Source organism: Monodon monoceros, unplaced genomic scaffold (genome assembly GCF_005190385.1).
Source record: "Monodon monoceros isolate NGI ecotype Baffin Bay Population unplaced genomic scaffold, NGI_Narwhal_1 Super_Scaffold_9, whole genome shotgun sequence".
NCBI classification, from domain to species: Eukaryota; Metazoa; Chordata; class Mammalia; order Artiodactyla; family Monodontidae; genus Monodon; species Monodon monoceros.
The window spans coordinates 23737581-23765359 of record NW_021703786.1 but is presented as its reverse complement, the minus strand read 5'-3'; the positions used below and the strand labels follow the sequence as shown (position 1 = coordinate 23765359).

General features: G+C 38.7%; 2 protein-coding genes across 14 annotated transcripts in view; one reads left to right on the top strand and one right to left on the bottom strand.

Moving 5' to 3' along the window:
- The window catches only part of BPTF (bromodomain PHD finger transcription factor), a 132488-nt gene extending 111132 nt beyond the window's left edge, over positions 1-21356 (top strand). For 6 of the 13 annotated variants that reach the window (XM_029212859.1, XM_029212854.1, XM_029212853.1 and 3 more), the window contains 6 exons: positions 258-483; positions 4047-4375; positions 8146-8338; positions 9259-9343; positions 14838-15024; positions 20459-20834. In XM_029212859.1, coding sequence (XP_029068692.1) covers positions 258-483; positions 4047-4375; positions 8146-8338; positions 9259-9343; positions 14838-15024; positions 20459-20495 — 1057 coding nt within the window. In that variant the 3' untranslated portion in view covers positions 20496-20834. Of the gene's footprint in view, positions 1-257; positions 484-4046; positions 4376-7213; positions 7388-8145; positions 8339-9258; positions 9344-14837; positions 15025-19675 lie in introns of all 13 variants that reach the window. The other 7 variants (XM_029212861.1, XM_029212862.1, XM_029212855.1 and 4 more) reach the window with 4 other exon arrangements.
- A 4177-nt stretch (positions 21357-25533) lies between these two features.
- CUNH17orf58 (chromosome unknown C17orf58 homolog) lies at positions 25534-27717 on the bottom strand. The gene is made up of 3 exons (XM_029212669.1): positions 27611-27717; positions 27169-27360; positions 25534-26506 (listed from the first exon to the last, which is right to left on the bottom strand). The coding sequence occupies exons 2-3, from the start codon at positions 27269-27271 to the stop codon at positions 26316-26318; spliced, it is 294 nt and encodes a 97-aa protein (XP_029068502.1). The 5' UTR covers positions 27272-27360; positions 27611-27717; the 3' UTR covers positions 25534-26315.
- Between the last annotated feature and the right edge of the window lie 62 nt (positions 27718-27779).

Here is a 27779-nt window from a genome sequence, read left to right as displayed (position 1 = left end):
ACACACACACACACACACACACACACACACACACACACACACACACAGGAGTTCTGAGTTTGTATTGTTTTTATCTTGATTGAAGTTTATAAAATGAGAACACTCAGTACTAGTAGATGCTCATAACTGGTTCCAATCGCTCTGAAGCTTCCCAGTCACAGAAAGTTTGTACCAACTGTAAAGACGTAGAAAAATTTTGTCTTAAGCCTTTCAGAAGGAAATGCCCAGTATTACATAGATTGTGTATTTCTCTCTAGAATGATTGTCTGTAACCAGGTGATGAAGTATATTTTGGATAAGATAGATAAAGAAGAAAAACAGGCAGCAAAAAAACGGAAGCGAGAGGAGAGCGTGGAACAGAAACGTAGCAAACAGAATGCCAGCAAGCTCTCTGCGCTGCTCTTCAAGCACAAAGAGCAACTCAAAGCCGAAATACTGAAGAAGAGAGCACTGCTAGACAAAGACCTACAAATTGAAGTGCAGGTAAGAAGGTATTTTCTATCCTCCTGTGTTCAGTGTTTAGCATCAAATTTTATTCTTCTTTTCCCCTTGAAATTTCCATTAAGCTTAAAATTTGAGCTTGTTTTCTAGATTTTACATTTTTGTCCCTAGAATGAGAAGTAGTGGGACATGTATCTTTTAAAGCATGACAGAGATTTTTGTATCTACATGTATATTGTAATCTCTAAACTAGCCACTCGGGGAGGTTAGTCTTTTGATTAAAACATTCGAGGACCCTCTTGGCAATAGCCCTTATTGTCTGTGACGCAGTCTTTGCCAAAAGTTATCAGGAGCCACGTTTCTTGAGAAAGGTAGACAGAGAAACTGCAAAATAATGTTGAAAGAAAAATAAAGTGTGCTTATTAAATAAGACCAGATTTCTTTCTTGACTTGTAAATGATCTGCAGGCATGGCTAATCCTCTGCTTACTTAGGGAATTTGTTGAAAATTGAAAGAAGACATCTATTCATACATATTTAAACAGTTTTTTAAAAGAGAAGTGGGCTATATAAAGCATCCCTACAAGTGCCTTGTACATTTTAAGAAGGTGAGAGATGTTAAGACAACACTGATCATCCTGCTAACAAACACTGTACATAACTGTGAGACATTAGAGATCTTCCCATTGAAGTCAGAAACCAGACGGTAGTGCCCAGAATCAATGTTATTGCTTAGCATCTCTAGAAATTCTAGCTAAGGTTAAGCCAAAGAAAGAAAGGAGATAAAATTTGTTATTGTGTATATATGATTATTATATCAAAACCCCAAAGAAAAATTATTAAGATCTAAGAGAGAGTTCAGTAAGGTAGTCACTGCTAGATAAATACTGAGATCGTGACCATTGTCCAAGTAAACAAAAATAAGGGTCGGTAATCTTTGATCATCCCCCCTCCAAAGATGACCATTTAAAATAATTTTAGGATATAGCTTACATATATTACTTTTAATAAATGTATTCACATATAAACACATTTTAAACAAAATCAGAATCACGCTGGAGACAACATATACTGAACATTTTTCTTTTTCTGCACTGTACATACTATGCAGCCATTTAAAAATGTTAACAACTACTGCAAATATTCTAGTATACAGTCGTGGTGTTGTTTCTGACAGTGTATCGCTTATCCAATGAGGAAGAAAAATTATACTTAAAGAAAACGTTCGGCATTATTTTAACTATAGAATTTATTGCTAAGATGATTTAGTTTGAGGAACAACATTCAAACGTATATGTACTAGCATATTTTAAAATTTATTTTTAATTATAAAGATTTTATTTTTTATTTTCAGCATATGTGATTGGTCCTTTATATCTACCTGTTCTTATATCATTTATGCTTGCCTTTTTAGAAAATAGACTTCATTTTTAAGAGCAGTTTTAAATTTACATAAAAATTATGCAGAAAGCAGAGAGCTCTCGTATACTACCCCCAACCCCAGTTTCTCCTGTTATTAACATCTTGCATTAGGGTGGCATATTTGTACAATTCATAAGCCAGTATTGATACGTTATTATTAACTAAAGTCCATAGTTTACATTAAGTTTCACTCTTTGTGTTGTATAGTTCTGTGCATTTGACAAATGAGTGATGTCATATAATCATGTTACATAACAGAATACAGAATCATATTACAGTATCATACAGAATAGTTTCACTGTCCTAAAAATGTGTTGTCTTCTACCTTTTCCTCCCTCTTCCATCCCCCTCTGCTTGTCTTTTCAATATTTCTTACTCATTTTTAATAGAACTTATGCCTTCATTTAACTCTTTGAATGTCTCATACATATTATAAAGTTTTTTGTCAGATTGTTCTATAAAACATAAAAATTCACTTGGAGTAAATTCAGATTCGCTTATTGATTTTTGTTGGTTGCTTTTTCTTTTTCTTTTTTTACATTACATGTTTTTATTGTTTATCATTTGATTTTGCATTTGGAATTTTAAGTGAGGGAGTTTTATTTTTATTTCCTTCCTCCAGAAGCCTAGTGTAGCACAGCCAGCCTTTAACATCCAGCAGGGAGCCTGCACTTCCCAGTTCTGAATCTGGAGCCCAGGAGGCCTGCAGTTTTAGCCCTGGTCATGGTTTTGTGTTTCCGTTCCATAGAGACATTTATATCTTATTCAAGCATGGCTATCTTTTCAATTTTCTCTTTTTTATATCTTACTACCATGGGAGTGTTCTTGAAGAGGTATGTCAAAGTATGTACCTACTACACTGTCTTGACGATCTTGATTTTCCTAAAATCCATCTCTTTAGACTATAAACACATCATATTATTAGGAAAATGAAACTCAAGATTTACTTTCTTCCCTAGGAAAAAGCTCAGACTTTGTTTTTAAGTAGAGAAGGACTGTAGAATTGTCACACAGCATATCTTCTCAGTTATAAGACTATTTAGACTCCAGATAGAGGAAAGAGGTTCATTAAACCAGGATCATTCTGGTTTATTTGTTAGAATTTTTTTGATGTTTAAAAACTTGGTCATAGCTCTGGTTTAATTACACCAAGCTTGTTCATGAATGCCAATCACAGTGATTTTTCTCTAAGGAAATAAAAGTTCTTTTTTTTTTTAAATTTATTTATTATTTACTTTTGGCTGTGTTGGGTCATTGTTGCTGCACGTGGGCTTTCTCTAGTTGCAGCGAGCAGGGGCTACTCTTCGTTGCAGTGCGCAGGCTTCTCGTTGCGGTGGCTTCTCTTGTTGCGGAGCTCTGGCTCTAGGCACATGGGCTTCAGTAGTTGTGGCTCGCGGGCTCTAGAGCGCAGGCTTAGTAGTTGTGGCGCACGGGCTTAGTTGCTCCGCGGCATGTGGGATCTTCCTGGGTCAGGGCTCGAACCCATGTGCCCTGCATTGGCAGGCAGATTCTTAGCCACTGCACCACCAGGGAAGTCCAAGGGAAATAAAAGTTCTTTCATCATCATTTCTCAGAATAAGTTGTAGCACTAGGTAGCAGAGGTGTGTCTGTAAAATACCTCACATGGGAAAAAGTATTTTAATTTATGCAAAATTTGTATTGAGAAAATAGCTCTCCTTGCAGTCTTAAATTCTAGCCACAGGAGCACAGTAAATAAGGCACATCTGTCTTACTTTGCTCTGGGCTGGTCAGGCCACATCTGGAGTATCATGTCCAGTTCATGTCGAGACTCACTCTAAGGAGACACAAGGAAATTTGCCGGAAGAAAGCAGCCAGCGAGCGAGGACACTTGAAATCATGTCCTGAGTGATGACTGCAATGACCAGGGCAGGACCCTGGCATGCGGGAGGGGCCGTTCTTTCTACACACTTGCTCATCTTTCTGTCAGACCTCCTTTGAAGAGAGCTAGCAGTTTTCTAGTTGTTGTGTAATCTTCATCTTCTATTTCTAGTTGTTTTAATTGGGTTTAGGGTGTAGTAAGAACCCTCTTGTTTGGAGTTAACAAGACTCCCTCACTTTAGAGTGAACTGTGGAGCTAGTCAGACAGGGGAGGTGATGTAACGTCCTCTGGCCAGAACGTTACATAAGTCAGTTGATGGTCTTATATTCTTTGATTGACAACAGGAAGAGCTCAAGAGGGACCTGAAAATTAAGAAGGAAAAAGACATGATGCAGGCCACAGCTGTCGCTGCCACCTCCCCCGCCGCAGCACCGGCACCTCCAGCCCCTCCGCCTTCCCCGCCACCTCCGCCCCCGCCGCAGCACTCGGGCCCCCTAGCCACGGCCACGACCACGGCCACGCTGCCTGTGGCTTCCCAGAAGAGGAAGCGAGAAGAGGAAAGAGACTCAAGCTCCAAGTCGAAGAAGAAGAAAATGATCTCTACTACCTCAAAGGAAACGAAGAAGGACACAAAGCTTTACTGTATTTGTAAAACGCCTTACGATGAATCTAAGTGAGTAGATCTTTTTGAGCTCTAGTTTATTTTCTTAAAAGTTTAGCTCAGTTTCCAGTTTTGAAGAAAATGAGTATATCAGTAGCAATGTAAATAAAAACAGTTAAAAATAAGGATAATAATATTTCATCTGTGGTTTTGCAGCTGATATTTTTAACGTTGACACTAGAATAAAAGTTTGGTTCTTTTTCCACGTGTTCATGATTCGTGTTTGTCCTTCATCATATTTTCTGTCAGATAAGCTTTCTCTTGCTCCTTTGCTGTCTCCTCTTCTCTCTGGATCAACTCCAGATCAATTAGTAATGCTGTCTGGAGAAAGGTGTACTACTGTCACCACCCAAAGTTGAGATCATCTGTTCTGGAATCTTCCCAACCCCACGATTACATCCAATCCTAAAGACGACCTACATACGAATGGTGCCAAGGGGCTTTTGAGTTTGAGTGGTTTTGGATTTTTATCATGTAATTTTAAGTAATTCTATGGTTTTTGTATTAGAATACTGTAACCTAATATTATTTTTGTCAAAGTTCCCACTTTCTTATTGGGGACAAAAGTCAGAAAAATACAAAAAGTGATTTCTTTCACTCATTCCTCAAGTACTACACTCAAAAATTTGATAAGCATGGCAGCTGGAAGCTGCTTTTGACAGTTGTAACTTGTATTTGGTGATATATACAAGATTTTAGAGACAGTAATCCATAAACATGGTTACACTTTTTTTTTTTTTCCTATCATTACTATCACTCAGCTAGGTATTTAGCTTCCATTTTCAACATTCAAATGCAGGCCAAGTTTTTAAAGCCAAAATTAACCACAGTGTTAATTTTACAGTACCCAAAAGTTTATTTGATTGTGATAAAAAAGTATGATCATTTAGAATTAGGAATGCTTAATGTCTACTGTAAGTGGATGCCTAATCAATTTATAAAATAAAATTGTTTAATGATGTTTAAGCTGTAACATTGAAGCTGCTTTAGTGGTGCTATTTAAATTACAGTCTGTTTGCAAGTGCTAAATCAAAACTTTTTGTTGGTAGATTTAGCTGTGTGTTGAATCAAACACAGATCAGTGTAGGCATCTGCACTTTTCATTGTCTTACTTTATGAGAAATTAGACATGATATAAAAAGTAGAACCCTATTGATTGATTTTCCCCTTAGTCCAGTACAAGTCCAATGCAATTTTTGTAAATTTACTTTCTTTACAAAAGATTTTCTTTCTTTACAGAAAGATCTGCTTATGGAATTTCCTTAAATAACAAGACATTTTGGCCTATTTAAAATATTCAGATCAGAGAAATTCATTTCACACACAACTTTTTTTAACACCTAAATTGCATAAAATGCAGCACACGTGTACGTATGCTCATTCTATTGAGTTTGCCTCATTATTTGGGGGATATTTCATATTTTTTAGTTTTTCATTATTCACATTTCAGTATACCGGCTTCATTCATTCCCTATTCTAGTTGGGAAGAGTTAGTGGTTTTTGAGGAGTATTTAGTGATCTCTTGTTCCAAAGTAGGCTCCTTTGGGAATCTAGTGAGAGTGACTAAAACCTGAAATTCAAGTCCTGAACTCACTTCCAGAACACACAGCCCACCACCTGGTGAAGGCAACATACCAAAACGCCCTGAAGGCCTCCACGTGCGGCAGTGAAAATCATGCGGGAATCATAATTCAAAAGAAAAAAGTTGGTGGCAATAGGATACACCACACAACCATTATTCCTTTACGTTCAAAAGCAGGTTAGGTGGAAGCTTGAGGACTATTTCGATTCCTGTAGGCGAATCTGCCAAGAAACACCTTGGTAGAACCAATGGTATCAGCAAGGCCAGTCTGGTTCCCTGCAATTCACGCTTATTCTTGCCATGACTTTGACAAGGTGTTCCTCCGGAGCATTCGTCAACACTTTGATACACTGTGTGTTTGTCATAGAGATGCTTTTCACTTTACCGTTTGGGATCTTACATTACAAAAGACTTGAGGATTAATTAACTGATAACCCACAGTTACACACTCATACAGCCCCATCCTGTAGACCCTCTTGCGGTTTTAGATTAACTGTCCTTACATCACTCTCCACTCCGTGTGTCCCTGTTTTTGAATTGAAGTAGTTCTTCACCAGTTAATTAAACTGGCCACTCCACATTGTCACACACATTCTACTAACTGAAAAACTGGCCCATGTCATAGTCTGTTAAAATTAGATTAAATTCCAATATTTACTTAGAAAACTTGGTAGAAACTGAATTACTACATGTACCTTTTTTAGTTTTCTTCTTCATACCATGTTTTGACCATTTTTCTTCTACAACTGGCTGACCTCCTGCATGTTCCTTGTAGTGTAACTTCTCCTTGGTGTTTGCGCTTTGCTTTGTTTTCAAATTTAAATCGTGAGATACATTTTCAAACCTATCTAAGAAATAGCCCTGATTTTGAAATGGCTTCTGTGGCATAGGTTTGACAGATGTAAGTCTTTGATTCTTTGGCTTTGGTTTTTGTGCCTGTTACAGTTTTACACACATTCATTAAGAGGGAGACATTACCATCAGTGTGTTGTTTATTTTTTCAAATTCCGGTGTGTTTTTAAAGACCCACATTTCACTAAACGGTGTATTTGTTGAAATTGATGTGAGCGACTCTATGTCCCCACACTTGATATAGCATCAGATGCTGTAGTTTGTCAGGGTTAGAATGGTTGGATTCAGGATGTTTAGCTGACTCATTGCAGAAAGTTATCCTGTAAGAACGTGAATCAGGACAGGGAAGACAGACTTACGTACCATGCAGCTCAAAATGACAATTACATTGTCATTTTCATTGTGAATGCTTTTAGGTTCTATATTGGCTGTGATCTTTGTACTAACTGGTATCATGGAGAATGTGTTGGCATCACAGAAAAGGAGGCTAAGAAAATGGATGTGTACATCTGTAATGATTGTAAACGGGCACAAGAGGGCAACAGTGAGGAATTGTACTGTATCTGCAGAACACCTTATGATGAGTCACAGTGAGTTCTGATAAGAGCATCATATTTAATAATTTAGGAAGCCAAATTGCTCTGACTGGTTACTTATTTGTTTTAAAATAAAAAGCAAGGTATTTTTCTGCATATATTATACACTTACATTACAAATTCTTTTCCAATTTTTTTTCTCTTCTTCCCTCTTTACCTCCCCTTCAAAATTTATGTTGCTTCATAGTGAATGTTTGAGATGCATTGGGGAAAATGTGGTTTAATGGTAGACTTGATTCTTCAATATGTAACATAGAAATTAATGAGATTAAAATGGCCTGACTTGTTTGGACTTTATCAGTGTTTTGAAATGGTGCTTTATTGCAGGTTAGAAAAACACTAATTTGGGTACAAGCTCCGAGACTCTGTTAAACAGCTTTTAGGATTTTGAACTCCCAGTTGGGTGGCCAATATCAGCTTCCCATTTGATATGGTATTAGTTGAAAGATTTTTGTCTTTATTTTGTTTTGAGCTTTGAAGTCAATTAAATGTTTTACATTTTTCTTCATATTGGTTCTCCAATTTTGACAGTGTTCTTAAACCTTTAATGCTTGTTCTTAACATCAGAAATACTAAAGTAACTCATTGGAATGTCAATCTTCAAAAGTATTAAAACAATTATAAATACTAAAACTATTTTATATCCCAGGGTTAGAATATATTCAATGCATGTTTTATTACTTTTTAAAGTAAATTATAAGTAATGTGATCCCATCTGTTTTGAATTCACATTTCCATTTCGGATCTTGCAGATTTTATATTGGCTGTGATCGGTGTCAGAATTGGTACCATGGGCGCTGCGTTGGCATCTTGCAAAGTGAGGCAGAACTCATTGACGAGTATGTCTGTCCACAGTGCCAGTCAACAGAGGATGCCATGACAGTGCTCACGCCGCTAACAGAGAAAGATTACGAGGGTTTGAAGAGGGTGCTGCGTTCTTTACAGGTGAGAAACCACGCTCTGTGCAGCATTTAAAGATGAAATCAATCAGCGTGACCTTGGAAACACGCCTGGGGTTTGACCTTTACAATCTTAGAGCACCTGACTATTTAGTGACTCCCAGCTGAAGTGCTCCACAGACTTCAGTCCTTCCCATGCCGACTGTTGTTGTTTAGCTAATGCTCATGTTTAAAATGACTCATTATTTTTAACCTAAACTTTATTTTTAAAGAAAACCATCTTACCACCATTGATTGAAAAGCAATTTGATTAAATTCTAGTGAGATACAAATGCTTATCTAAGGCTCTGAGCCAAAGCCTTCCCTCCCTTATTAAAAACAAGAAGGAAGGTGGGGGTGGCTTCTAAGATTAGCAAGCATTAGAGATGTATTCCAGGCATAGGAATGCTAGATTGACACTTCCTCCTGTTGTAATCATAATTAGAAGCGTTGAAAGAACTGAAACGAGAACAATAGTCTCAATATGTGGTTGAATGTTATTTAACATCACCATCACACCTCTGCCACATCATTAGCCTGCAGAGGTAACCATTCCACACTTGGAACCCATCCCACTCCAGTTTAATTGGTGTGATTGCAGTGCCAACATCGCTCAGTTGGCAGGTCATCGTGAAGGGACCAGAGTACAGATTCCTTGACCCCTAAGCTAGTGCTCCACCATCCCTGCTCCAGGCCAAGGTTCCAGACCTCTCTTGGAGAACCATTATTACAGAGCATGCTCGTCTGAGATAATTTGTGACTACAGCAAAAATCATCTAAGTATAAATAATTTCATCTCTCAAGTTTAAAACTGACTCTTCCAGTTTAAAGGTCGATGGATGCAAGAACTCAAATGGGAAACTTAAGTGAAATTGTCATTTCCACCTGACAATAATGATGCCTTTTTTTTTTTTTTTTTCATTATAGGCCCATAAGATGGCCTGGCCTTTCCTTGAACCAGTGGATCCTAATGATGCGCCAGATTATTACGGTGTTATTAAGGAACCTATGGGTAAGTGCTTGAGTTGAGCATGGAGTTTTTTCAGAAGTCTCAGCAGCTACTTCATTTATCATCCAAAAAATTGATATATCATGAACATATGCTGAGCAAGACTGGTGAGAGTCCAAACTGGTATACGGTCATTTGTAGGATAAACTGGGAGCACGTATTAAAGTTCAAGTGTGTGTACCTTTGGACCCAGCAGTTGCATCTCTTAGGATTTACATGTGCACAGGTATGTTGTTCATCACAGTAGTGTTCATAATTGCAGAAATACTGAAAATGAAATTAATAGCCATCAGTAGAGGAGTAGCTAAATCAAAGGATGAGCAGAGTATTCTCTACTGTATAATGAGTGAAATCAGTGAACGGATTGGGGTCCTTGTGAGCCTCTCCTCTTTCCTGTCACCTCTTCTTCATCTTTTCCTGAAGGAGAGCAAAGGTAGAAATCCAAGAGAATATAGCCTCATTGCCCAGAAAATAAAAGTGGTACTAAATAACAGCTACAAGTAACTGTACAGTAAGTCCCCTACATAACAAACCTTCAAGTTGCGAACTTTCAAAAATGCGAACGTGCATTCGCATGTCCAGTCATGTAAGTTAGTTCATGTGTCTGGTGTCCATTGTCACACGTGTGCATCCTCTGCAAGTGGTTGTGCTTTTGTGTACTTTACAGCACTGTATAGAGTACAGTAGTACAGTATCTTTATTTCAAGCCCAGGATGTCTGGAAGCAAGTGTAAAAGCATCGGTGATGTGGCTGGTACTGCTGTATACTTTTCAAGTATACAGTACTATACTGTAAGATTAAAAATGTTTTCTGTGTATTATTTGTGTGAAAAGTATTACAAACCTATTATAGTACAGTACTATATAGCTGATTGTGTTAGTTGGGTACCTGGGCTAACTTTGTCAGACTTACGAACGTGCTCTCGGAACGGAACTCATTCATATGTAGGGGATTTACTGTATTAAGATGAACGGCTACCGGTGATTATATTAAAAATACTTTATCTACGAAAGAAGTTATAGAAATTAAAACATAGCTAAAAGCTTCCAAAACTGCCCCAAAATTAGCTCTAGCTGATGAAAATATTCCAAACGGCCAGCTAAGCATTTTTTAAATGGGTATGGTTTTATTGTATATTTGAAAGTTGCCAGGGGAGTGGATCTTAAAAGTTCTCATCACCAAAAAAAAAAAGTTTGTAACTATATGCGGTGACGGATGTTAAATAAAAGTATTGTGGTGATCATTTCTCAATATATACAAACATCAAATCATCCCATTGGGACTTCCCTGGTGGCGCGGTGGTTAAGAATCCGCCTGCCAATGCAGGGGACACGGGTTCGATCCCTGGTCCGGGAAGATCCCACATGCCGCGGAGCAACTAAGCCTGTGTGCCACAACTGTTGAGCCTGCATGCTGCAACTACTGAAACCCGTGTGCCTAGAGCCCGTGCTCTGCAACAAGAGGAGCCACCGCAATGAGAAGCCCGTGTACCGCAACGAAGAGTAGCCCCCACTCACTGCAACTAGAGAAAGCCCGCACAACAACGAAGACCCAACACAGCCAAAAATATATACATTAAAAAAAAAATCATCGCATTGTATACATAAAGGTACCACAGTGTTCTATGTCAATTATACCTCAGTTTAAAAATAAAAGGAAAAAATTAAAGGAATTAAAGTTCAAACAGGTTTTTAAGAAAAAAAAAAAGAAAAGACAGGGGTTGTATTGACGGTAACTTCAAAGATGCAGAAACATGAAGAAGAGATAAATGAGGGCTTATCTTCGGGAAGAAAAACCATAAATATGTTAAGTAGCCGTTACGTCTATCCTCCTCATGTCTAAGATAGAAGAAATTAATCATTGTACACATTTCAGATTTGAATAATCTCCTTTGAGAAAGTACCTGGGGTGTTTATTTAAATAAATAGATGTCTTTTGCTTCTAAAAATAACTTGATTATAGAAAATTTAAGAAATAAAAAAAGTAAGAAAAGATAAATGCACTTTTGATCTTACTGAATGCTATCACATTTTGGTGTGTTCGTGTGTGTGTGTGTAAAAATTGAAAACTTTTTTTTTTTAAAAAAGTATTGAGATCATATAGTAAATGTTTGTGTCTGGCAGTCATTTTCCTGTGTTATTAATCTTCAATAACATGATATTAATGGCTTTGTATAGTCTGTAAATTGAATATGCCTTAACTTATTTAGCCAAAATTCTTTTCTTGAAGAGCTAGAATGTTTTCCTGTCTTTTTCTTTTCTTTTTTTAATACCACCAAGATAAACAGCATTTTATGTGGGTATGTACATACAGATAATACAGGTCTCCCAAGCATACTGTTGAAAGAAATAGGAAAGTTACAGAGCAATCCCTGGGTTTTAAGCAGTAAACAGTTGTATGTTTTCTAAGGGTATGTACATGTGTTTAGAGATGCATAGCAAATGTCTGGAAAGTTACTAATGTGATTGATTGATTGATTATAAATTTATTTTACTTTTGGCTGCGTTGGGTCTTCATTGCTGTGCGTGGGCTTTCTCTAGTTGCGGTGAGCAGGGCTACTCTTTGTTGCGGTGTGCAGGCTTCTCATTGCGGTGGCATCTCGTTGCGGAGCACGGGCTTTAGGCGCGTGGGCTTCAGTAGTTGTGGCATGGGGGCTCAGTAGTTGTGGCTCATGGGCTCTAGAGCACAGGCTCAGTAGTTGTGGCACACGGGCGTAGGTGCTCGGTGGCATGTGGGGTCTTCCGGACCAGGGCTCGAACCCCTGTCCCCTGCATTGGCAGGCAGATTCTTAACCACTGCACCACCAGGGACGTCCCCCCTACATCGTTTTTAATTGTATGACGTTAAGGTAATTTATTTAATCACCCCTCCATAATGGATTTTTTGGCTGTCTGCAGTTTTTGCTGCTATAAATGACACTTCTGTGAACATCCTTGTGCATCTGCCCTGTTCTTGTTTGTTTTCTTAGGAAAAATTTCTAGAAATAGAATTTCTGTGCCAAAGGGTGTGTATACTTTTTAGGCTTTTGGTAAGTATTTTCAAATTGCACTTCAGCAGATTGAACCAGTTTCCACTGATAGCATAGTACCCTTTTCTCTGCACACTTGAAAACCCTGAGCATTATCACTCTTTCGAGGAGAAAAAGTTTTCTTTGTAAATATTTATTTCAAAAGAATATGTTTGATGTACAAATGCAGACGTTACAGAGATATAGGGAGTAAAATGTAAAATTTACCACCACTTTCATCCACCTTTAGAGGTAGCCCCTGTTAATAGGCTGATGTTATTTAATTTTTAATTTCTGCTAATTTGGGCAAAGGAAGTGACTCTTTGGCTTTGCCTGTCTTCAGTAACTGGTGATGTGCTTATTACTGTTTGTACTTCTGCATGAGTTCCCTATTTATGTATTTTGCCATTTTGCTCTTGATATATTCATACTGTTGTCAGTGCTACTTAAGGGTTATTTATAAACTAAGGATATTTTAATGTTTTATGGCAATTTTTTGGTCATGTGATAGTTTTTAACATTTTTTTAATTCAGATCTATTAATCATTATGAATTCTACCTTTAGAGTTGTATTTTTAGCCTTTTTCCCTACCCCAGATATATAAATACTTACCTGTATGTTCTCCTAGTACTTTTTTTTTTTTAAGGGATACTAATTAAGTTGAAATCATTAAATGTCCAAACACTACTCACATACTTTATTACAATTAGTCAGGAAGTGCCCAGAACTTAAGTCTGAATATGGTGATATTCGGGCGGGCTGTGTTAAGCTTTCTGCCTACCTGTACAGCTTATGTGACCTACACAGAATGGATGCGCCCAAGTCTTGTTCGGAATTTAATCAGGCTGGGTACATTTTTGCAGTTGTTCTTGTTTACACGTTTTTCCCCTACCTGCGTAAACTGGAACTATCAAAGACGTGTTTGTGTGTTAAAATATTATATGTATAACATAAAATTGCCATTTTTAACTACTTCTATACGCACAATTCAGTGATTAACTACATTCACTTTTGTCCTTAAATTTTAATTCACCTCGGATTACTTTGGCATATAGTGTGAGGTAGAATTTTTCTTCAGATATAGGTAGGCAGTTGCCTCAACCCAATTTATTAATGCATTCTTCCTGCCTCTGCTTATTTGAAATGACATCCTCAACATAGGTGAAATTCTCACGCTGAATACAGTCATGTCTGTTCCTGTTTTGAATTCAGTTCCATTAATGTTTGTATCATGTTGTGCAATGCCACACGTTTTGTTGTCACAGCTTTATAAATTTTTTTATATAAAATTTATTTTATTTATTTATTTTTGGTTGCATTGGGTCTTCATTGCGGTGCGCGGGCTTCTCATTGCGGTGGCTTCTCTTGTTGCAGACCTGTGGGCTCTAGGCACGCAGGCTCAGTAGTTGTGGCACATGGGCTTCGTTGCTCCGCAGCCTGTGGGATCTTCCCGGACCAGGGCTCGAACCCATGTCCCCTGCATTGGCAGGCGGATTCTTAACCACTACGCCACCAGGGAAGTCCCTGTAATTTTTTTTAATGTCTCATAGATTAAATTTTCTCCCTTTACTTTTATTTTTCAAATGTTTCTTAGATATTCCTACACTTTTATTTTTTGAATGTACTTTAAAATTATTTTCTCAAATTCTAAAATAATTATTGAGATTTAGTTAGGAATTGTGTTATCTGTCAATCCTAGATTGATTTGAGATCACTGACCTTTTACTCTCCCAAGTTTTCATGTCATGTTGTATATGGAATTTTCCTTCAAGCACAACTGTCTCCTGGGACCCACTGTTACTTTGGGTGAATTTAGCTCAGTATTCCACAGCAGTTACCTGTGTACCACCCGAGTAATTTTTTCCATTTCTGCACACTACCTCTACTATTACATACTGCTATTTTTATTCATATCAGCTAATATTTTTCCCTTAAGTTTATTTTAAGTAGACACTTTATATCATTACCAACATAATCGGTAAGTCAGTATCACTTGTCACCAATAAAAGGTAACAATAAAAATTTTAAAGGAAACAAAATTATATTATTAAAGTCTAATACAAGGATCACAAAACCACAGAGATTTTATTCTTAATTCTGGACTCCTTCTCTTTGTACATGTAAGGTATTTAATCAATTGTTTGCATGTGAAAATGTGTTATACTTAGATACGTATTGTTCATGTTGGTGTAGTGTTTGCTTTGTTTCGAACCAATTGAATAAAGAGCTATTCTCTGTAGTTAATTGAAAGTAAAAGACCCTTCTTAACGGTAGCCAAGATTTATCTTTTAGACCCCGAATCAAAAACAAAATTGGAAAAGTGCTGCTATTTTCTTCAAGAATTGCTACGTAGTCTTCACTGGTAAACCAGCCTGGTTCCAGGACTGCTTGGGCAAGATGTTATGTATTCTTATTTGTCAGAACTGCAGGCAGTATCCACACTGGAACAACCTTAAAGCTTTGAAAATCTTTTACATTTTGTTTTTAAGACCTCGCCACCATGGAAGAAAGAGTACAAAGAAGATATTATGAAAAGCTGACAGAATTTGTAGCAGATATGACCAAAATTTTTGATAATTGTCGTTACTACAATCCAAGTGATTCTCCTTTTTACCAGTGTGCAGAAGTTCTTGAATCATTCTTTGTACAGAAATTGAAAGGATTCAAGGCTAGCAGGTAAGCAGATGTGTTCAGCGCTCTGAACTAATTCAGCTCCTAACGAGAAATTGCTGGGTTTGTGTGTGATCTGCTTAAAATTATAGTCACTTTTTAAAATTCAAAAAGCATTTATCAAATGCTTACAGAATGTAAGATGCTGTGTTAAGTGCCCTGGGGCACATACAAAGATAGTAGTAGTAAGAGTTCTTGCTCTCACTGAGTTTACAGAAGTATAAAAATGACTGTCCTGGGACTTCCCTGGCGGTCCAGCGGTTAGGACTCCACGCTTTCACTGCAGGGAGCGGGGGTTCGATCCCTGGTCAGGCAACTAAGATCCCGCAAGCTGCGCGGCCAAAAAAATAGTTTTTTAAAACTATGAGACTAATACTCAACACAGCATATAGTAGGTGAAATGCTCAAAGACTGGTAGAATTCAACAAAATAATGTTTTAAAAAAAAGACTGTTCTGTAGGGTAGAGTAAGGGGAAGACCACCAAGTGGGGATTTTAGCGCTTTCTCTTTCATTTGCGTTTGCTGTATCTTTGAAATCATAAATTGTTTTATTCTAATGGATGTTTTCTGTGGACAAAACTAAACTTTAATCCAAGTCCACAGACGTTTTCTTTGAACCTCTCGTAGCATAAAAACATTGAGCAGCTTTGCATGCTATTCAGGTACTGTGACCTTCGCACCTTCTGTTTCTGACCTTCCGCACCTGCTCCTCCCCAAGCCCATGACTTTCTTCCTTTCAACGGAAGCCTGTTTCCCTTTTCTTTGAGAGCTGCCACCGCTCTGTAGCCCTGAGATTCATTGTTCACCATCCCCCATCCACCAGCCCGCAAGCTTGATCCTCCCTAGTCAGATTGGGTAGATCTTGGCTGGGCTGGGGTCTGGGCATCTGTATTAGCTAATGAGCTCCCACGGGACTCTGCATACCAAAGCATAAGAATCAGTGCTCTACCTAGTCATTTTTCTCGGAGGAAAATCTTCAGGGTATTTTCTCTCCTTCTCCTGTAACAAGGTAGATCAAGAACTGTACTTCAGAGTCAGTTTGCATAAGCTAAAAGTGAAGGACAAGCACAACTGAAGTATCCAATCACCTTCTCAGTGAAGGAGTCAAAAACTATAGGCAAGGAGGGAAGGAAAGCCGGTGGGCAGGCAGGCTGTGTAGACCACCAACCAAGAGACTTCACAGAATCTCTAAAACTTTCCCATTTTTATCGTTGCCTGTCTGTTAACCCGTTAGCTGTAAAACATAAATTGGAAGAGGACTTACTTAATATGACAGAGTCCCCAGGAAAATAATAATAAAGGAATAAAGAGGGGTAAACTCAGAGTGGTGAAAGGAACATGGTAGAAGTTAGTTAGCTGATGAGATTTCAGCAGATTGTGAGGGACAGCAGATGGAAGGCGGCTGACCGGTGAAGGCGGGCACGCGCAGCCAGACGACTCCTCGCGGGCTCCTGCCGACCAATAGGACCCCAGACAGCCTCCAACACGGAGACTCTGAAATAGAATCGAAGGCTCTAGAGAGTAGGAGGAGAGAGCGGTTAACTGAAGATCTAAATCTGGGCTAGTCACACCCTCCTCTAACCCCAGTGTGCAGCCTGCGTAGGATGCCCAAAGAACTGGAAGAACACAGGGTTCTTCTGCAAAGGAGAAAAAACCATCTGCAGAGAACTAGAGTAGACAGAAGAGAATGGGACCCAGAGGAAAATCCCCTGATCTCTGAAGGATCGGCTCCCTCATTCTAACGCTGGGGCTCTCAACAGGATAATTTACTCACCCCCACCCCGTAAGGGATATTTAGCGATGCCTAGAGACATTGCTGTTTGTCACACTTGGAGGTGGTTAGTGGTACTGGCATCTAATCAGTAGAGGCCAGAGATGGTGCTAACCGTCCCACAGTGCGTAGGATAGCCTTAAAGCAAAGAATTATCCAACTCCAAAATGTCAGTTGTGTTGAGACTGAAAACTGATCTAAAGCAAAGCCTGCCAGTCAGTAAGCCACACACACATGCACAGGGTTCTCCAGGCACCCATCTAGGCTGTTAACTTACTCTTCATAAGTGGGAACAGACAGGGACGGACGGATAGGTAAGGAAAGCCTGCAGTGTAAAGGAGAAAAAGGTCAAGGTGTAACCGAAAAATAGATTCCAGAGAGAGCTTTAAAAAAACAAAACAAGCCTCTAAGTCATGTCCCGAGAGAAATTTTAGAAGGTACTGCATCTGCAAAATAGTGAACAGGATATTAGAAATAAAGAACAATCTGAGAAAAAGAGAGTAACTGGAAAATTTTTTAAACTTATTGTACACATTGAAAGTTAAAATCAAGGAACTCTCAGTGGAAAGAGCAAAACGACAAGGGGATGAAAAATAGGAAAGAAAAAAATGTTATAAAGTATCCAGTATTCATTTCATGGAAATTCCAGAAAGAAAGAACAGAGAAGACAGAGGAGAGGAAATTATCAAAAGACTACTCTAATATAAGAAATATTTCCAAACCAGTGAGAGGCACACAACTTCAAATCCAAGCAAAGCTATTCATTCAAAAAATGGTTATTGAGGGGCTTCCCTGGTGGCGCAGTGGTTAAGAATCCGCCTGCCAACGCAGGGGACACGGGTTCGAGCCCTGATCCGGGAAGATCCCACATGCCAGGGGACACGGGTTCGAGCCCTGATCCGGGAAGATCCCACATGCCACGGAGCAACTAAGCCCGTGCGCCACAACTACTGAGCCTGCGCTCTAGAGCCTGCGAGCCACAACTACTGAAGCGCACACGCCTAGAGCCCGGTCTCCGCAACAAGAGAAGCCACTGCAATGAGAAGCCTGTGCACCGCAACGAAGAGTAGCCCCCGCTCGCGCAACTAGACAAAGCCGCACGCAGCAAAAAAGACCCAACGCTGCCAAAAATAAATAATAAATTAAAAAAAAAAATGGTTATTGAGCCCCGGCTGTGTGTCAGAATTGACTATAGCAGCAGATCAAACCAAGTTCCCGCTCTCCACGGAGCTCATGTTCCTGTGGGATAGGGAGATGGACTGGGGCCGGGGCCGGGGCCGGGGTCATGGAGTGGAGTGGATAAACAAACGTCTAAGCCAGTCTGGACAAGTGGGAAAAGGTCCACCGCACATATACATCACTGTAAAACCTCCAGAGGCTAAGGATGGAAGAAGCTCTTCTGAAAGCTTGTAAAGAGGATAAAACAACTTATAAATTAACAGGAATTAGACTGGTATCAGACTTCTCTGTAGCAACATGGAATGCTAGAGGATTATGGAAGAATAAATCCAAAAGTTTGAGGAAACATGAAGTCTGTGTCTAGCCAGTCAAACGTAGAGGCAGCATAAGTACATTTTCAAGTCATACAAGGATCAGAAAGGGCTTCTTTTCCTTGCATACTTTCTTAGCAAGTTATTTTAAGATGTGCACTAGCAAAATAAAGAAGCAAATCAAGAAAACAAAAGACCTTGAATTTCAAGAAAGCAAAGAGAACGACTCTGACCCAGAGTGACATTTGTACAGCAGGCCCATGCGGCAGGCAGTTCAAATTGGAGCAGGAGAATGGAGCACTCCCAAGAGGGATGCGTCTGGAGGGGAAAAATTGATTCATACATTAGATAACTTAAGAATGTAAGGGGGGAATGAAAGTCAATTAGAAACTCCATGAAAGGCAAAAAGTTGTATAGGTTACTAAGAATGCCCTCCTAGCAAAAGATTAGGTGCTACAGAGAAAAATATTTACATAGTCATGTAAACAGTACATTGATTTTCAACTTTTGGAATGTCTGCAGACAAAGCATGGAAAGATTTAATTTTAAATTACAGAGAAATAGAACTTGTACTCAAGAAGGGAGGAGGGAAAATGGTTCCACGAGCTCAGTTCTCGTTTGCCATAGCAGGATTTAAACAATATAAAGTTGATAAAATAAGAAATAACAGTGTAAGAGATCTACCTACCTAAGAACTGAAAGTTCCAGGTAACTCATCCTGGAGAGCCTGGTTTTCAGGGTGAGTGAAGATAGGACCGAGGACCACAGCTTAGTACAAGCCCTCCGTGCTCTTTTGCTTCCTGCTTCGTGCCTCGTGTAGTCATTACTCCAGTTAAATTTCTAGAACTGCTTTTTTCAGCTGAAAAGGCTTTAGCCTTTGGTGGAAGTGGAAGCTGGGGGATTTGAATCCCACCCTGCTGCCAGGCTTGCAGGCAGGACGCAGAGGGGGATGGTGGCGGCAGCTGCCGAGGTGGGCCTGCTGCAAAACCAAGGGACTGGGGGAAGGAGAGGAGGCCCAGAGGCGGGGTCTGCATGGTGAAGGGGCCGCTCGGGAGAGCTTGCCATTTGGTGGTTTCGTGTAGCTTTTTATTATATTCTGGTTTATGTAATTTTTATTAAAGAACATGGGAGCCAACTGAGAAGTTTGCTCAAGTCTGCTTATGTAAATAAAATGATATGTGAAGAGATGTTAGGGGATTTTTGTTGATTTTCCAGATTTAGGGCAGAATGAAACATATATGTAGCCAGTCACTGAAATATTATTTTTTATGGATTTCCAGGGTTTCCTTTGCCGTATTTTCCCCATTTTTAATTTGTGATCTCCAGCATTATTTTCATAACTGTTCTTTGTTATAATTCATCATTTATATCATCCATGTTCTTTCTTTTCTTACAGATTGTGATATCTTTAGTCTGAATTTTTAACTGGAATCAGAACTGGATGTTGGGGTCACTCTTTTATTGTACCACTTGATTACCTAATTCAAAATTGCCCCCCAGAGTTCAGATGAGTTAATATAATTTTTTAATGTTTAAAAAAAGATGTATAGTAGTAAACAATTTATTCTAGCAGCCATGTTGAACAATGTATTTAAGAATTGTAAACTCCGAGAAGACTGTATTTATATACACTATTGCAATAGAACATACTTGATAACTGTACAGTAACTTGGTTTACTAACAAAAATTGTTAATAAAACTGTGAAACTAGAAAGGACACTTTCTGAAATTTAATAGAAAAATGATTTTAATACTGTTATTTCTCTCCTTTTAATATTTTTTTCCTTCATATTCCCCAACTCAATGTAAATAAATGTGTGCGTACGTACACACACACACACACACCTTCTACCACAATGGTAATGCTTCTGTAAATGTCTCTATTTGTTCCTTTGGCTAAAAATGTTGTATTGGACATATATATATATGTATATATATTTATATTTCTTTTTTTTAATATTGACTTTTTCTAATGAATTATCATGTTTAGTGTACAATGAAAAATTTTAATTTTATAGGGTAAAAATTTCTTACTTGTTCTCATATATTTGCTTGCCAAGGGTGAATGAAAGAACATGGCTGCTTTCCCCAGACAGACTGACCTTGGCATCCGCATAAAGCATCACTGTTTTCAAAAATGAAGGGTGCTTAATTGTTCCCTTTTTTCTGTATTCTGTAGGTCTCATAACAACAAACTGCAGTCTACAGCTTCTTAAAGTTCAGCGTGTTAACCTAACATAAAACACAGCAAGAATCTGGTTGAACTGTTTTAAATTAAGGAGCCAGATGTTTTTAGTCAGGTTATCCTGACAAGACTTGACCTAAACTTCGTTTTTATTGGTCATAACAGTCCAATTATATTCTTGGCCAATTTTGTCCAACGGACAAGGGAAAAGCAAAGTCAGCGACACCATTATCTTGTCAAGATCAAATGGTTTTACTATTGTGGCAGAAGCGGGAAAACTTTGTTTATTGAAGAAAAAAAAAAGAAAGAAAGAAAAAAAGATAATATGGGGTCAAGTGTAACTCCATGGAAATGCCACGTCTGCTCTTCAGTGAAGAAGCTGGTTTAGAGTCTCACAGAAAACTTTCGACTGTATTTATTTATTGTTGCAAAAAAGACGCTTTTTTATTGCTGCCCTCATTTGTCAGCTAATTATTTTTTCTTATAAAATCCAGGCCGGTTACATGTAATCCATTCTGTATCTTATCATGATTCCTGTAGGTAAAAGTACAAGACGACCTCTAGATGTCTTTTCTTTCTATGAAAGGAGCTGCTATGTACACATGTGCACACACACACAACTGGGAATCAACAATGAGTTTATTGTTCATAGTAGATAAAAATTAAGCTTGCATAAAGGTTGGGCTAGTGGTCCTGGACTACAGACTCTGTTGCCTTGAATATAACAGTACAATTTGTCATTTACTCTGCACCAGGTTAAAATGAGTAAAATCTATTTGAAGGTATCTTGTTTGTAAACATTTGTCAGATTCTAATTTTTTTTCTTTTTGTATTAAAATTCAATTATGGATGTATATGAAACAAAATAAATGGAGATAATTTTTCTCCCACAGACGGTGTCTTTGAATGTGCGCTAATGATTCTCTGTAAGCCATTGAGGGGAAAGGGAGGGCTGGAAGGTAAATAAATAAAAGGCAGAAGGATCTGATTGTACCTGGATTTCTCCAGGGTAGTAGTGGTCCTTCATTTTATAATTCCCAGCCCACTGTCATCACATCGAAGGAAAATATTCAGGGGTGCTAATCCTGTTGCATCAATTGATCAGACTAATAAAAAAGGTAATGTGACAAAATACACATCGCCTTCATCTGTACGTTATATGATACCAGGCAAATTATCAGTTACAGGCCACTGCTTATATTTCATGAAGGGCGTTTTTTTAAATGACTTCATCCTTTTTGTATTTGTTTGTTGGTTGAGTTTTTTTGGGTTTTTTTCCCACATAAGAAGAAGTAGTGTAAGCGGTAGGGGAAAAAAATGGAAGCAGCAGAGGAAGGCGTATTTTGCATGTTTTTCCTTTCAGTGTTCTAATCTTACATGTTGTATTTCTTCATTGTAATAATAGCTTCTGTGAGATCTGCCATAGTTGGTTTATGCAGCTTTGCAAAAATTTTACTAGATTTTGCACTAATTCGTGTTAGCTTTGTCCTACCAAGTTCTGGAATTTATCCAATTATTGTTTTTTAAAAGTTTCTTTCTGTTTAATATCACCCTGCTATGCAAAACCTTTCCCGGACCTTAGTTTCTTAAAAGAAAGACATTGCTAACAGTTTCCAGTTCTTTCTTCTTACAGGCTCAGGTGTACAAGTTATTCTGGGTTAATTTTATCTAATGAAGCCCATTCCTTTTTGTACATAAAAATATCACTTAAACTTATGCTTACAAACTAAAGAGACTAATTGCTCAATATTGAAAACATGGAAACAGTTTTTGCTTAAAATACTAACATGGAAGTAGTCAAATATAGGTTATTTTGTCCTTTAACTTTTAAAAAATGTTACATATTGTATGCACTGTGCTGATGCAAGAATCCTACATTTTAATGAATTATAAAATTATTCTGCATCTCATCATGTCACAGTATTTCTGTACTATTTATTCATATATATATATAGATATAGATGGGCTTAATCATTTAAAACTTGTTGCAGCAAGAACTTTCCTACCTGTAGGCAATAGATTGCTATGTTTTTAAGAGATTGTGGCAAATTTAAACAGCAGTTCTTTTTGTACGTAATAGGACATTTCATCCTAGAAAAATAAAGTAATGTTTTTGACGTTGGATTTGGTGCGGTTTCTAATGAAACAGTGGTTGGTTGGTTAACATTTTCTGTAGATGTTGGCATTGCCAAATTGTACAAAAAAGGTAAATTTTGTGGGAATCCTCAGGCCAGGAATATGTTAATTTCATATATGTATTTAATAGTATAAAGCCTTTTGCAGTTTCTATCACCATATAAATACATAGACATTTTATGGTTTTATCAACTACAGAGCTTTAGTGTTTCAAAAGTAATTTTTGGAAAAACATGCATTCTTATACTGAGTTTCAAAAGCTGCTTTTCTACGAGTATTTGACAAGCTTCTGCTACTCAGTAAAATATACATATTACAGCTATTTTGCTTTCAGTAATCCAAGTAGTAGAATGCACATTTGTTATACTGTTTTGATTTTTCTACACAGTCTTTGGGCTTGTATATATGTTTAATTTGCATCAACAGATTTCCTTTGCTAAAAATATTTTCAATGCTTGTTATATTTCATCTGCCAGGTTCACAATCCTTGAAACCATTTCATAAAACTTATTTTCATAATATTGGTAAGGCTTTTTTCTCCTACCCAAATTCTGCAGGATTTGCACTTTAGTTAATGTCCTGCAGTAGTTTTTTAAAATTGTGAACTTTCAGAGATATTTTCTAAAGTAAAACAATTACCTTTTTATATTTCAAGTGGCCTGGAGTGTTATTAAGAGACTCTGAGATTTGCTGCTGTTTGTAATCTACCTTCCTGGAATCTGCAAATAAAAGTTCTTTCCCTATTTCTGTTCATTTGTTAGGCAAACTCCCTGCATCTTTGTGTGTTTCTGATACTAAAGAGCCAGTGTGGTGACCTTTTAAATCTACACACTTAGCCTCACGACTGAGGCCATTACCCACAAGTGTCAGATTTCTTGTCCTTAAAATGAGAATGGTGATCTCTCATGAGCAAAGTAATGTCTTGGGGGAAGGATTTTTAATAAACTGAAATATTCTGAAGTACTTCTGGATACTTGGAACAAGATACCGAAAAAGACATTTCCTAGATCACACCCTGCTTGATCCAGTTTGGACCAAATTCAACTAAAGGAAATAAGTGCTGTATTTTTTAAATGATAAAGTCCTGTACCCAAAATTGAAGTTACTCATTGTAGGTAGTGGGTCAGTTTTTAGGTGTTTGCATATACCTGTGTTTGATCAACCTTAAAAATGATTTTAAGAGAAACATAAACAGTGCTAAGTGATACCTCTCAAAGACAGTTAAAAGCTAGTACAAAAAAAAATGTATGTTTTATAGACCTTTCCCTACCAAAAGAAAAACACTTTTTTCTGCTTGAGTTCCAACAGCTTGATGGAAGGAGGGATGTGTTGAGCTCCTCTTGAAGGCAACAGGGTATTGTGCCCGTGATCCTTTAGTCTTTGGAACACAAACCATGTGCTAAGGAAAGTCTATCAACAGGAGAAAAGGATTCGGAACTACAGTGAATTTGGGAATTAAAATTTTCCATAAAATTAAAAGATTGTACGGAAGGTACTGACTGAATATTGAGAAGATTCTCCTTAAACTTTTTTGCCTAACCTGGAATTCCCAGTCTGTTGTGCACCGCCTCCCGTGCATATATCCCCATATGCACCACTGTTCTACCTCATTTGAGCCTCAATCACTCTCTTTTTTTTTTGGCGGTGCCTCTTGGAATGCAGGATCTTAGTTCCCCGACCAGGGATTGAACCGGAACCCCCTGCAGTGGGAGTTCACGGAGTCTTAACCACTGGACCGCCAGGGAAGTCCCCGAGCCTCGCTCATCTTTCATTGCAAAGCTGGTCTTGAATGATGGCCTGAAGTTTAACAACGTTTCTAAGAAACTGGCCTGCTTGTGTTTGCCAAAGTGTACATACTAACCGTGTGACCTCCAAGTATCACACAGATCACAGTTTTGGCACTTTTTGTGTGATTCCAAAACATCTCAGAAACAGTATTATCAAAGCAATCTAATCAAACCCTAACCCTCAGGCTTATATCAAAGTGATTTTTTTTTTCTATCTTTTAAACCAGAGCTATTTATAACACTTCTCTTTATGCTCTAACATCTGACCATCCAACTAATAATTTATCTATTTGGCTGTTTTGTAATTTTCCCCACCATGTTACTCAGGATCACCACTTAGCCATTTGACTTTTAAAAATTCGGCTTTGGTTTTTGTGACCGGTGCTACTTCTGTCTTTAATTTTTATCCTAAAGAAAACTAACACAGAAGCTCTTCATTCATTGCATACTCTAATCTACTGCCAATGGTTTGTGTAGTAATGCAGTGGATTCCCAAGAAGCAATTCTAAGATAATTTTTAATAAGCTTGGGCACAACTCATTCTTGGCAAATACTCTAAAAAATCCCTCAGTTAGTGCTTTACCACGGCATAGTCAGAACCTCTCAACTTTTATTTTACCTCTTTGCCCCCTGTTTGGGACAAATAAGGTAACAGTATCTCCCGTCACAATCAGTTGTTATGTCTTACAGTCTCTCTGTGCTGTCCTGACATCCTGTGTGTATATAGTGCTTCTGTGAGGCCTTTAAAGACTCTGTGCCATTACAGACTAATGACACATCCTGAGCTCCAGAGTGAATCTCATCTGAGACCAAATGGACTGTTTTTGTCTCTTCAGTGGAGTTCTGCGCAGTAATCTTCAACCATGGATTATCAGTGTCTCTATTCACAGCGTTTCAAATTAAAGCACAGCTTGGTCTTCTGAAAAAAAATTGTTAATGTCTTTGTGGGCTGAGGTATAAAATCAATAATAAATTCAGTTCGTGATTAAATCTTTTTCAAGCCAACTGGAAAACGTTTAAAATTCACGTGCTTGCAAACTGTCATTAAATATTGGTTCCAGGGTTTTTGGAGTAAGTTTGAGAAATGCTTTTTCCCAAACCTTTTGGGGCTCAGTGAGGCTGAAAAAACCAGGTGCATCCAAGATCTGATTTCACAGAAAGATTTACTGCTTTACAAACACAAACATGATACTTGGTCTTAATAGAAAAATGACATCAGATACACCCAGAATATGTTTGGTATTGGGATAGCTGCCAGTATGGCACAAAACATAGGATTTTAGAAGCAGGGAGGCATGAAAATAAACTGTATCTTATATTTTGGTACATCAGGAACACTTGTTTGAACAAACATTTGTTTGCTTGAATAAGCCCTTCAGTACTCTAAATGTAAAACTTTAATACTTGTCTCGGGCTCTGACTTTAGTGTTTGATCTAAATGTGATCTAAATGACATTTCATACGTCTGACTAGTGCACTTACTGTTATGTACAGAATTTAAAATGTGATGGTTTTAGTATAAAATTTGGTTTGATACATGATATAAACTATTCAAAATTGTATATTTAAAATCAAGGAAATGTTTTTGTGAACTATTTCTACTGAAGAATGTATTTAAATTAAAATAATTAAAAATAATCAACATGAAGCAGTGATCTGTTATCTGGACAGGTCAGTTATCTGAGCTTGTGTGAGTAACTGGCACACCAGTTGAATAACCACCACAGAGCTCAGAAGCATAACCATTTAAGAAGCATTTTGTAAAAAAGTGACAACTTGAAGATGAGAGTTGGCACTTTGCAACTCGTTCCTAAAGGAGCTGTGTGCCCTGTTCTAAAGGAAAATCCGATTACTTAATGATAGGCCTTTCCTGTCTTGCTGCTGAATTCCAAGTCTCTTATGATCCAGAAATGCCAGGCTGGTATGTTTCAAATGCACTGGGTGTGAATTGCCCCTTGCACTTGCCCATCCCTTTTCCGGTTAAATCTTTTCACATAGCTGCTGCTGCTCCTGAGAAGTCCATCTCCTGGTCGGAGGCGCCCTCTCAGGACCTGAAGCAGAGCTGTAGGTAGCTGCCTTCTCTTATGGTAGATGTGGCCCATCACAATATACCTGCTGCCTGAAAAAAAAAAAAAAAAGCCAAAATATAAATTCATAGTTATCTTTCAAATACCAGGTAACAATAAGAAAATGTAAGGCTTTTAAGAAATGCCTAAGCTTGAATCTCTTATCTTGCTGCACATGTTGAATCTCAGACATTTAAACCTCAGACAGCAGGTGGAAATAGCCTAGTGACCTTTATAAGATAATCAGATTACTCAGCCTGTAAACAGCCAGCACTAGAAACAAAGGTCCTAATCACAACAGTGCCAGCAGGATTTTACAGAGCACATCTCTAGAAAGACGTGGGAGTGGGCATTACCCGCCCGCCCCAAACACACACGCCCAGCAAAAGACGTCTCTAAACTCAGTTTAAAAAGCCCCTTAGGCATCCTGTCTGGCAACGGTGTTTCGTCATTCACTCCACTTGTCAACAAATATTGAGTGTTTGCTTTGTGCCAATCCGCTCAGTTCCCATCTTTAACCGGAGGCGCTGATGGAATTTAAATCACAGAGTGGCCGAAATAATACCTGTCTTCTAAATTCTATTCATTTTAGAATAGCCCCCCCCCCAAAGAAAGGTACTGGGGTAACCGATAGAGACCGGGCTGTGGCATGTCGAAGTTACAATGGTGACATAAAGAACATATATAAAATGATCACTTAGATCAGTTTTAATACCAGGTTTAAATTCTGGGCATGGCTTATTGCAACTAGAGGAGTCTAGGGCTAATATGTGGACTCGGAAGAAAAACCCGTCCGGAGTGATGTACAGGCGGTTCATCTTGTACAGCCCGTCCCGGTCCACCAGCAGAGTCACCAGCCGGATCCCTGTACCGAGGACGTCCACATCATGCACGATTCCGTTGACTGCTGCTTTCAAAAAACAAAGAGTTTGGAGAAATGCATAGCGCTCACATCCTCTTTCTCTCCCCAGTGCGTTTCTAACAAATCACGAAATAGTCCACACGGCTCTGGGGCCTGCAGGACCGAGTGGGTGGGTTTCTCTAGGGTTTGGTTTAGGGGTCCCGATGCACAGCCCGGCGCTCTCGGCTCGGAAAGGCTCGCCCCGCGGCCTGGGCTCGGCCGCCCGGGCCCGGGAGGAGCTGCGGGCGGGGCTCACCGAACTCGCTGGCGCAGTAGGACTCGCGCTCGTCCAAGTCCACCCTGCAGGCGCGCGCGCAGGGCTCGGCGCCGAGCTCCGCATCCTCCCTCCGCTGGGGGCTGAGGCGCGGCGGCGGCGCGGGCGCGGGTCCCGGGGGCGGCGCGGCGGCGCGCGGCCGGTTGGGGTG